Raw genomic sequence first — 12332 nt, forward strand, 5'->3', positions numbered from 1 at the left:
GGAAACCCAAAGCTCAGAGCACGGAGTCAGTGCTGGGCTCACTGTTCCTGTATCTGAGAAGCCGGGAGGGTAGAGAGTGCGGGTTCAGGACAGTCTCAACCCCGGGCAGTGATCCCTCGGGGGGACCGGATCCTGTGCAGTGGATCAGGACAGTCTCACCCCCGGGCAGTGATCCCTCGGGGGGACCGGATCCTCTGCTATGGATCAGCTTATGGTGACAGTGGGGAGGTGACTGGTTCAGTGGGTAGTGCAATGTGTGAGCAAAAAGGAGCGTGCGACAGGGACACACTTTAAAATTGTGAACATTTCACATTCATTTCCCATTTTATGATCGAAATCCGGTTTTCATTTCAGATTCCGATGAAATTGTCAGAAGAAAAAGCAAAGTGACTGATTCGAGAACAGATGATGGTTCGTAGCTCTCTGCGTCTGGGGATTATTGACTCTCTGTGTCTGGGGATTATTGACTCTCTGTGTCTGGGGATTATTGACTCTCTGTGTCTGGGGATTATTGACTCTCTGTGTCTGGGGATTATTGACTCTCTGTGTCTGGGGATTATTGACTCTCTGTGTCTGGGGATTATTGACTCTCTGTGTCTGGGGATTATTGACTCTCTGTGTCTGGGGATTATTGACTCTCTGTGTCTGGGGATTATTGACTCTCTGTGTCTGGGGATTATTGACTCTCTGTGTCTGGGGATTATTGACTCTCTGTGTCTGGGGATTATTGACTCTCTGTGTCTGGGGATTATTGACTCTCTGTGTCTGGGGATTATTGACTCTCTGTGTCTGGGGATTATTGACTCTCTGTGTCTGGGGATTATTGACTGCGCTGATATAGGGGAGCTGGGTCCCTGAGGATTAACAAACTCTTTATTGAGATGACGTCAAATACACATGGAGTCAGGGGGCAAGTAGCAGATCGGAGATTGTTTTTGGTCCCCACCACAAACTCCATTCCCTAGCCACCGACTCCATCCCTCTCCCTAACATCTGTCTGAGACTGAATCACACTGTTCGCAAACTTGGTGTCATATTTGAACCTGAAATGAGCTTCCGACCACACATCCACAGCATAACTAAGACTAACGCCTTGTTGAACGGGCAGAAAGGATTTACAAGGAAGATTCCAGAACTGAGAGGTTAGAACTATCAGGAAAGATTGAACAGGCTGGGGCTCTTTTCTCTAGAAGATAGAAGATTGAGGGGTGACCTGATCGAGGTCTTTAAGATTATGAAGGGTTTGATAGGGTAGACGTAGAGAAGATGTTTCCATTTGTCAGAGAATCTAAAACTAAGGGCCATCAATATAAGACAGTCACTAATAAATCCAATAGGGAATTCAGGAGAAACCTCTTTACCCAGAGAGTGGTGAGAATGGGGAACTCGCTACCACAGGGAGTGGTCGAGGCGAAGAGCATCAATACATTTAAGGGGAAGCTGGATAAAGACACGAGGGAGAAAGGAACAGGAGGATCTGTTGATAGGCTGAGATGAAGAGGGTGGGAGGAGGCTGGTGTGGAGCACAAACACCGGCACGGACCAGGTGGGCCGAATGGCCTGTTTCTGTGCTGTACATTCTATGTAATGATATGTAAAAATATCTCTGGAGATGTCTCCTGCCCAAGTGGAGGGGGAAATTATCCAATACCAGGCCCAGGGGAACGTGTTGATCTGTGGGGACCTCAATTCAAGAACGGGCGAAGAACCAGACTTCACCAATAATCAGGGAAACAATTACGTATTCGGGAATAACCACTTTGACATCCCTTCCCTTCCATACAGGCATAACTGCGACAAGCAGTCAAATACCAACGGTAAACAGCTACTACAGCTCTGTCGAAACCTGGGTCTGTACATTGTCAATGGTAGGTTCATAGGAGACCTCCTAGGAAGATCGACCTACTGCTCACCTCTTGGCTGCAGCACAGTAGACTATATGATTACAGACTTGGACCCATCCTCTTTCAGAGCATTCACAGTCAAACCACAAACAACACTGTCAGATCACAGTCAAATTACTATGTTTCTCAAAAAGACAGAAACAAACAACATAGAAACACAACCCAGTAAACTGTACAACACCAAAAAATCGTACAGATGGGCCAAAAACGACACGGAAAAATACCAGAAAACAATTAGCAATGCATCAACTCAAGCTCTCTTAGACACCTTTCTGGATAACATATACACTCACAATAAAGAAGGCGTAAACCGGGCAGTTAGTAAACTAAACAATATTTTTGATAATTTGGCAACAAATGCAAACTTGAAAGCTCGCAAGAACAAACCCAAAACAAAGAACTATGAAAAATGGTTTGACCATGATTGCCATAACATGAGGAAAAAACTTAGAAAACTATCAAACCAAAAACACAGACATCCAGAAAACGAGGAATTACGCCTTACTTATTGTCAGACGCTAACACAATACAGAAACACACTCAGGACCAAAAAAGAGCAATTTATTAAGAATACACTCAGCTCCATGGAGGAATCCATTGAGTCGAATTGTTTCTGGGACAACTTGAAAACACTACACAAAAAACAACACGACGATTTGTCCATTCAAAATGGGGACACATGGGTAAACCACTTTGAAAAATTATACCAGAAAAACACACTAGGACCAGAGCAACACCAAATACGCAAAAAACTTGAAAAGCTTGAAATGGCCATAAAAGATAACCAAAACCCGCTAGACGCCATAATAACAGAAAAAGAACTTCTTGAAAAACTCAAGGACCTGCGACCAGGAAAAGCTTGCGGGACAGACGGCATACTAAACGAGATGATTAAACACGCAGACGACAAACTGAAACTGGCTATCCTAAAACTCTTCAACTTGGTTCTGAGTGTCGGTTATTTCCCTGACATCTGGAACAAAGGACTCATAACACCCATATACAAAAGTGGGGACAAAATCGACCCAAACAACTATCGAGGCATCTGTGTAAACAGTAACCTGGGGAAGGTATTCTGTAGCATCATAAACAAAAGACTTATAAACTTCCTTGAAGAGCACAATGTCTTGAGTAAAAGCCAAATTGGATTCCTGCCAAACTATAGAACATCCGATCATATCTTCACCCTACAGACCCTAATTGACAAACACGTTCACCATAACAAAAGCAAAATCTACGCATGCTTTGTAGATTTCCAGAAGGCTTTCGACTCCATCTGGCATGACGGTTTATTCCTGAAACTTATCGAAAGCGGGGTAGGAGGTAAAACATATGATGTAATTAAATCAATGTATACAAACAATAAATGTGCAGTTAAAATTGGAGACAAACAAACAAAATACTTCCCACAGGGGCGGGGGGTGACGCAGGGCTCGCCAATCTCACCGACACTCTTTAATATTTACATTAATGGATTGGCAAAACTACTTGAACAATCTACAGCACCCGGCCTCACCCTATATGAATCCAAGGTTAAATTCCTCCTCTATGCCGACGACCTGGTTCTGCTGTCACCAACTAAGGAGGGTCTACAGCAGAACCTGGACCTGCTGGAGTCGTACTGCCAGACTTGGGCCCTGACAATAAATCCCCAAAAAACCAAAGTCCTTGTGCTCCAGCAAAGATCCAAACAACATGGACCCACAATAAATTTCACAGTAGGAACAACCAAAATTGAACAAACCACTCACTACACATACTTGGGCTTAAAAATCAGTTCTACGGGAAACTTCAAACTGGCTGTGAATGAACTGAAAGAGAAAGCAAGAAGGGCTTTCTATGCCATCAAAAAATCAATCCAAATAGAAATCCCAATTAGCATTTGGCTCAAAATTTTCAAATCAGTAATTGAACCAATTGCACTCTATGGCAGTGAGGTCTGGGGACCACTAACACAACAAGATTTTGCAAAATGGGACAAACACCCAATTGAGATCCTACATGCGGAATTCTGTAAAAGTATCCTCCGGACTCAAAGGAAAACAGTAAACAACGCATGCAGGGCGGAACTAGGCCAATACCCATTAATAATCACTATCCAAAAAAGAGCCACCAAATTTTGGAATCACCTACAAATGAGCAACCCCCAATGCTATCACTACGACGCCCTGAAATGCCAAGAGCTGACCATAAAGAAGAATACCCTCAGTCAACTAGTCCTGGGACTCAATAAAGTAACTAATAGCAATACTAACAATAACCAGTCCCAGGACAGTGACAGGGTAACACAAAGAATTCGACCCAACACAATCGTCGCTAAGCAAAAGGAAAAATATCTGTCATATTGGGCAGAAACAACAAAAACCCAAAGCAAACTCAATTGCTACTTGGCCCTAAACAGACAATACAACATAGCTGATTACCTGACCATGGTAAAGGATAACAAACTGAGAAGAACCTTGACAAGGTACAGACTTAGCGAACATAGCCTAGCGATCGAAAAAGGCAGACACAGGCAGACCAGGCTGCCAAGAGAAGACAGGATATGCTCTCACTGCAGTCAGGGAGTAGTTGAGACAGAGGTGCACTTCCTCACAGCCTGTGGAAAATATCAGGGCATCAGAGAGAATTTCTATCAAAAATTCTCACAAATATGCCCTGAATTCAGAAATCTGACTGACAACCAAAAACTCCCATTCCTACTGGGGGAGGAGAGAAGCTGTGTAACACTGGCGGCACACTATGTTACAGCTTGCCATGAACAGAGGGACAACCAGTAAACTAAGACAAGAGTATATATAAACAAGACGAAAATATATTTATAAACTCAGGGATATACCTGTTTATACACTGTATGAATGGAACCGCGTTTATGTGTTCAACCATAAATGTATTTTGATGCTTTGGCAACATAAGATGTACCTTATCATGCCAATAAAGCGATTTGTATTGTATTGTATTGTATTGTGTGGGTGTTTGCAGTGGGAGTGGGATCATTGAAAACCATTCGGATAACTGAACATGTGGTCTGGAAACTGAAATTCTGTTCCTTCTGTTTCAGACTCGGCAGAGAATGAGAGTGGGCCCGATACTAAAGGTATTTATCCTGATCTTTGAACAAGACATCACGGTTACACATTTAAAGGTCGTTAAAACGGGAGGGAGAGTTTTAAACTATTCTGATAACTGGACACAGAGCCTTTCCTGTGATTTGTGAACTGAAATTCTCTTCTTTCTATTCCAGATTCTTTAGAAAAAGCGAGTCACTCTGAGGCTCGAGGTATCTATATTCATTATTTTAATATGTCGCTATTTCTAACAATCATTATTAAATAATCTAATGGCGATTGTACTAATGACTCTGGGAAGCGGTTTTGGTCCATTGGCCTTGGCTGGAAACCCAAAGCTCAGAGCTCGGAGTCAGTGCTGGGCTCACTGTTCCTGTATCTGAGGAGCCGGGAGGGCAGAGAGTGCGGGTTCAGGACAGTCTCACCCCCGGGCAGTGATCCCTCGGGGGGACCGGATCCTGTGCTGTGGATCAGGACAGTCTCACCCCCGGGCAGTGATCCCTCGGGGGGACCGGATCCTATGCTGTGGATCAGGACAGTCTCACCCCCGGGCAGTGATCCCTCGGGGGGACCGGATCCTGTGCTGTGGATCATCTTATGGTGACAGTGGGGAGGTGTCTGGTTCAGTGGGTAGTGCAATGTGTGAGTGTGAGCAAAAAGGAGCGTGCGACAGGGACACACTTAAAAATTGTGAACCTTTCACATTCATTTTCCATTTTATAATCGAAAACCGGTTTTCATTTCAGATTCCGATGAAATTGTCAGAAGAAAAAGCAAATTGATTGGTTCGAGAGCAGATGATGGTTTGTAGCTCTCTGTGTCTGGGGATTATTGACTCTCTGTGTCTGGGGATTATTGACTCTCTGTGTCTGGGGACTATTGACTCTCTGTGTCTGGGGATTATTGCCTGCGCTGATATAGGGGAGCTGGGTCCCTGAGGATTAACAAACTCTTTATTGAGATAATGTCAAATAGTTGTGGAGTCAGGGGACAAGTCTCGAGGCGCTGAATGGCCTAATCCGTACCGTAGTCCCTCAGTAGCAGAATGGATAGCAAGCTGACCCCAAAACAGGAGGATTCATTCCAGACCCTTAAATACAAACACCAAGGCCTAACTCTCTGGAGTTTAGGAGAATGAGAGGTGATCTCATTGAAACATATGAGATTCTGAGGGGGATTGACAGGGTAGATGCTGAGAGGTTGTTTCCCCTGGCTGGAGAGTCTAGAACTAGGGGTCACAGTCTCAGAATAAGGGGTCGGCCATTTAGGACTGAGATGAGGAGACATTTCTTCACTCAGAGGGTTGTGAATCTTTGGAATTCTCTGCCCCAGAGGGCTGTGGAGGCTCAGTCGTTGAGTATATTCAAGACAGAGATGGATAGATCTTTGGTCTCTCGGGGAATTAAGAGATATGGAGATCGGGCAGGAAAGTGGAGTTGAGGTCGAACATCAGCCATGATCTCATGGCCTGGCAGTGTGTGGGTGTTTGCAGTGGGAGTGGGATCTTTGGAAACCATTCGGGTAACTGAACATGTGGTCTAGAAACTGAATTTCTGTTCCTTCTGTTTCAGACTCTACAGAGAATGAGAGTGGGCCCGATACTAAAGGTATTTACCCTGATTTTTGAATGAGACCTCACGGTTACACATTTAAATGTTATTAAAACGGGAGGGAGAGTTTTAAAACTATTCTGCTAACTGGACACAGAGACTTTCCTGTGATTTGTGAACTGAAATTCTCTTCTTTCTATTCCAGATTCTTTAGAAAAAGAGAGTCACTCTGAGGCTCGAGGTATCTATATTCATTATTTTAATATGTCGCTGTTTCTAACAATCATTATTAAATAATCTAATGGCGATTGTACTGATGACTCTGGGAAGGGGTTTTGGTCCATTGGCCTTGGATGGAAACCCAAAGCTCAGAGCTCGGAGTCAGTGCTGGGCTCACTGTTCCTGTATCTGAAGAGCCGGGAGGGCAGAGAGTGCGGGTTCAGGACAGTCTCACCCCCGGGCAGTGATCCCTCGGGGGAGCGGATCCTGTGCTGGATCAGGACAGTCTCACCCCCGGGCAGTGATCCCTCGGGGGGACCGGATCCTGTGCTGTGGATCAGCTTATGGTGACAGTGGGTAGTGCAATGTGTGACTGTGAGCAAAAAGGAACGTGCGACAGGGACACACTTTTAAATTGTGAACCTTTCACATTCATTTTCCATGTTATAATCGAAAACTGGTTTCCATTTCAGATTCCGATGAAATTGTCAGAAGAAAAAGCAAAGTGATTGGTTCGAGAGCAGACGATGGTTTGTAGCTCACTGTGTCTGGGGATTATTGACTCTCTCTGTCTGGGGATTATTGACTCTGTCTGGGGATTATTGACTCTCTGTGTCTGGGGATTATTGACTCTCAAATCAAATCAAATCAACTTTTATTGTCATTGTTAGTGCACAAGTGCAGTACAACGAAATGTAGGCCTGCGGCTCCCGAGAGTGTACATTTGGATTAAGACATTTAAACATTCAACATACATTTGGCTTGTAGTATATTAACATAAATATGACCATAATAAAGTGCATTGGCAGATGTGCAGGCTTTAGAGTTTATTTGTGGAGTTCAGTAGGATGACAGCCCTGGGAAAGAAGCTGTTCCTAAATCTGGTCGTACGGGTGCGAATGCATCTGTAGCGTCTCCCAGATGGTAGGAGGGCGAACAGACTGTGGCTGGGGTGGGTAGGGTCTTTGATGATGGACCGTGACCTCCGTAGACAGCGTTTCTGGTATATGTGATCTATGGTCGGTAGCCGGGTGCCGGTAATGCGTTGGGCAGTTTTGACTACCTGCTGCAGGGCTTTCCGGTCATAGTAGCTACAGCTGCCATACCATACTGTGATACAATTTGTCAGGATGCTCTCTATAGTGCAGCAGTAAAAGTTAGAGAGGATCAGGGGTGACAGATTACATCCCTTCAGCCTCCTTAAGAAATATAGGCGCTGCTGGGCCTTCTTCACCAGAGAGGAGGTGTTGAGGGACCAGGAGAGGTCTTCCGTGATGTGGACTCCGAGGAACTTAAAGCTGTCCACCCTTTCCACCAAGCCCCATTGATGTGGATGGGGGTGTGACTTCCGCCTTTCGACTTCCTGAAGTCCACAATGATTTCTTTTGTTTTCTTGGTGTTAAGGGCCAGGTTGTTATCGGCGCACCACTTCACGAGATGCTGGACCTCCTCCCTGTAGGCTGACTCATCGTTGTTGGTGATCTGGCCTACTACCGTGGTGTCATCCGCAAACTTGATGATGGTGTTGGAACCATTAACAGCCACACAGTCGTGGGTGAAGAGGGAGTAGAGGAGGGGGCTCAGCACACATCCTTGTGGGGCCCCCGTGTTCAGGGTCGGGGGGGGGGGGAGGTGTGGTTACCTAATTTGACAGACTGGGGTCTGTTTATTAGGAAGTCCAGGGTCCAGTTGCAGAGGGAAGTGTTCAGGCCACGAATTTGGAGTTTGGTGGCCAGCTTGTTGGGGACGATAGTGTTGAATGCTGAGCTGTAGTCTATAAACAGCATTCTGATGTAGGTCTCCTTACCATCTAGGTGATTCAGTGCCGAGTGTAGAGCAGTTGTGATTGCATCCTCCGTTGATCTGTTTGCACGATAGGCAAACTGGTGTTGGTCAAGGGAGGCAGGAACACTGGCTTTGATGTGGGCTAAGACCAGTCTCTCGAAACACTTCATTATGATGGGTGTGAGTGCGACAGGTCGACAGTCGTTCAGGCACGTCACAGCCGTTTGTTTTGGCACAGGAATAATGGTAGCGGTCTTGAAGCATGTAGGGACTACTGCCTGGGCCAATGACAGATTGAAGATGGCGGTGAAGACATCAGCCAGCTGATCAGCACATTCCTTGAGTACCCGTCCAGGGATGCTATCCGGTCCAGCAGCCTTTCGTGTGTTCACTCCGCGTAGAACACCCCTTACGTCGGAGGTCGACAGAGTGAGCACCTGGTCTTCCGGGGGTGGCAAGGCTTTGGTAGCCGGCTCCATGTTGTCCCTGTCGAAGCGAGCGTAGAAGTTGTTAAGCTCCTCCGGAAGGGAGGCATCGCTAACCGGGGGACTGGTGTTTTTGCCCTTGTAGTCAGCGATCGACTGGATGCCTTGCCACATGCGCCGGGGGTCCGAGTTGTTGCGGAAGTGATCCTCTATCCGCAGTGTCTGTTTCCTTTTGGCAGCCCTGATACCCTTTTTTAGGTTGGTCCTAGCTGCACTGTAAGCCGCCGCGTCGCCAGATTTAAATGCTGCGTCGCGTGCTTTCAACAGTGAGCGGACCTCTCCGTTCATCCAGGGTTTCTGATTGGGGTATGTCCTGATATTTTTATGGGTCGTGACGACCTCGATGCAGCTGTTGCTGTAGAATAGCAGTGGATGCGTATTCCTCGATGTCATTATGGGCAAACATGCCCCAATCAGTGCGTTCGAAGCAGTCCTGAAGCTCCGATACTGCCCCCTCTGGCCATACTTTCACTGCTCTCACTGATGTTCTCCCTCTTTTGATGAGCGGTTTGTATGCCGGGGCTAGAAACAGGGAGAGGTGGTCAGACTTCCCAAGGTGGGGGCAGGGAATGGCCTTATAAGCGTCTACAATGCTCGTGTAGACTTGATCCAGAGTGTTCTCCCCTCTTGTGGGGCAGGAGACATTCTGGTGGAATTTCGGTAGTACAGTTTTTAGGTTTATGTGATTGACGTCCCCCGCGACGATAAAAGCTCCGTCTGGGTGCGCAGTTTGTTGTTCGCTGATGGCCCTGTAGCGGTCCTTCAGTGCTAGTTTGGCATTAGCGTGTGGTGGGATGTAGACCGCAGTGATGATAACAGCCGTGAATTCCCGAGGCAGGTAGAAGGGTCTGCACCTTACCATGAAGAATTCCAAATCAGCCGAGCAGGATCTATCAATTATATCAGTGTTAGTGCACCAGGCATTGTTAGTGTAAATGCACAAACCGTCTCCCTTGCTCTTACCGGAGTCTGCAGTTCTGTCGGCGCGGAAGACCGTGCGTCCTTCTAGTTGGATGGTGGTGTCAGGGATGCCGTTGTTCAGCCAGGTCTCTGTGAAGATCATGGCGCAGCATTCCTTTGTCCTTTTCTGTGTGGAGAGATCCAGTTTGATCTCATCCATTTTGTTCTCCAGTGACCTGACGTTGGCCAGGAAAATACTTGGGAGGGAGGGTTTGTGTGGGGCCCTCTTCAGCCTGTTTTGGATACCTGCTCTCTTACCCCGCTTCTGCTTGCGTTCCCTGCGCGGTCTGCTCTGTGTCTGGGGATTATTGACTCTCTGTGTCTGGGGATTATTGACTCTCTGTGTCTGGGGATTATTGACTCTCTGTGTCTGGGGATTATTGACTCTCTGTGTCTGGGGATTACTGACTCTCTGTGTCTGGGGATTATTGACTGCGCTGATATAGGGGAGCTGGGTCCCTGAGGACTAACAAACTCTTTATTGAGATAATGTCAAATACACATGGAGTCAGGGGGCAAGTAGCAGATCGGAGATTGTTTTCGGTCCCCACCACAAACTCCGTTCCCTAGCCACCGACTCCATCCCACTCCTTAACATCTGTCTGAGACTGAATCACACTTTTCGCAACCTTGGTGTCATATTTGACCCTGAAATGAGCTTCCGACCACATATCCACAGCATAACTAAGACTAACGCCTTGTTGAACGGGCAGAAAAGATTTACAAGGAAGATTCCAGAACTGAGAGGTTAGAACTATCAGGGAAGATTGAACAGGCTGGGGCTCTTTTCTCTAGAAGATTGAGGGCTGACCTGATCGAGGTCTTTAAGATTATGAAGGGGTTCGATAGGGTAGACGTAGAGAAGATGTTTCCACTTGTCAGAGAATCTAAAACTAAGGGGCCATCAATATAAGATAGTCACCAATAAATCTACGAGGGAATTCGGGAGAAACCTCTTCGCCCAGAGAGTGGTGAGAATGTGGAACTCACTACCACAGGGAGTGGTCGAGGCGAAGAGCATCAATCCATTTAAGGGGAAGCTGGATAAAGACACGAGGGAGAAAGGAACAGGAGGATCTGTTGATAGGCTGAGATGAAGAGGGCGGGAGGAGGCTGGTGTGGAGCATAAACACCGGCACGGACCAGATGGGCCGAATGGCCTGTTTCTGTGTCTGTACATTCTTTGTAATTCTATGTAAAAATATCTCTGGAGATGTCTCCTGCCCAAGTGGTGAGTGTGTGGGTGTTTGCAGTGGGAGTGGGATCATTGAAAACCATTCGGATAACTGAACATGTGGCCTGGAAACTGAAATTCTGTTCCTTCTGTTTCAGACTCTGCAGAGAATGAGAGTGGGCCCGATACTAAAGGTATTTATCCTGATCTTTGAACAAGACATCACGGTTACACATTTAAAGGTCGTTAAAACGGGAGGGAGAGTTTTAAACTATTCTGATAACTGGACACAGAGCTTTTCCTGTGATTTGTGAACTGAAATTCTCTTCTTTCTATTCCAGATTCTTCCCAGAGGGAGAGTCACTCTGCGGAGAGAGGTATTTACTCTGATATTACAATAATCCATCACCGATTGTCGGGGTCTAACTAGAGATTGCAGTCTCGTTGATCAGTGTCTGTTCTGAATGGAGTCAGCAGCTTTCTGCTACTTGATCCCAATCCACTCCCAGTGCACTTCATTAGCATTTTTGCCCTGTTTTGACTCATTTTGCACCATTCCAACAAACAAAGTCTCTGCTCCTGTCTCTTCAGTCTCAATAGCATGCACTGTCTTTTTACCTTCAGTTTTCTCTTCCCAAAAACACATCTTGGCAAAGTGATTCCTGCCTTTACATTTTGCACAGTTCTTCCCATAAGCAGGACACTGTCTGGCTACGTGTTTATTACCGCACTGTCTGTATTCGTAAGGCGTCATCGTCTTGAACTCCGTGGGCCCTCTTGTGTCCCTTTTGTGTACCACATCCACCGGCAGGTTTTTCAGCCCCAGGGCGCTCCTGCCCGCTGCTGTGCTGCTCCCTTCGAAAGTTTTCGTGTGCATGGCTGAGAGTTCACTAGCATGACATATTTTCACTGCTGCATCCAAATTTAGGTCATTGTCTCTAAGCATTCTCTCCCTCACCTTCTTGTCGAGTATTCCAAAAACGACTTGATCGCGTATCATCGATTCCTTCAGGTCCCTAAAGTTGCAGGTTTGTGCTTTTATTTTCAAGTCCGTCAAAAAAAATCAAAGGATTCTCCTTGCTTTTGCACGCGGGAGCGAAACACGAATCTCTCATACGTTTCATTCTTTTTTGGAGTGCAGTATTCGTCGAACCGTTCTATCACCTTGTCCAGATCATTTTTATCAT

The 12332-nt window shown here is 46.3% G+C and overlaps 1 protein-coding gene across 1 annotated transcript in view; it reads left to right on the plus strand.

The window, feature by feature from the left end:
- Positions 1–12332, plus strand: part of LOC147099662 (uncharacterized) — a 173880-nt gene that overhangs the window by 125068 nt on the left and 36480 nt on the right. The window contains exons 42-49 of the mRNA XM_085969217.1: positions 355–411; positions 4966–5001; positions 5149–5184; positions 6544–6579; positions 6728–6763; positions 7215–7271; positions 11304–11339; positions 11487–11522. Coding sequence (XP_085825343.1) covers positions 355–411; positions 4966–5001; positions 5149–5184; positions 6544–6579; positions 6728–6763; positions 7215–7271; positions 11304–11339; positions 11487–11522 — 330 coding nt within the window. The remainder of the gene's footprint in view (positions 1–354; positions 412–4965; positions 5002–5148; positions 5185–6543; positions 6580–6727; positions 6764–7214; positions 7272–11303; positions 11340–11486; positions 11523–12332) is intronic.

This window comes from Somniosus microcephalus, chromosome 28, assembly GCF_052327205.1.
Source record: "Somniosus microcephalus isolate GS21.2 chromosome 28, FLI_Smic_1.0, whole genome shotgun sequence".
NCBI classification, from domain to species: domain Eukaryota; kingdom Metazoa; phylum Chordata; class Chondrichthyes; order Squaliformes; family Somniosidae; genus Somniosus; species Somniosus microcephalus.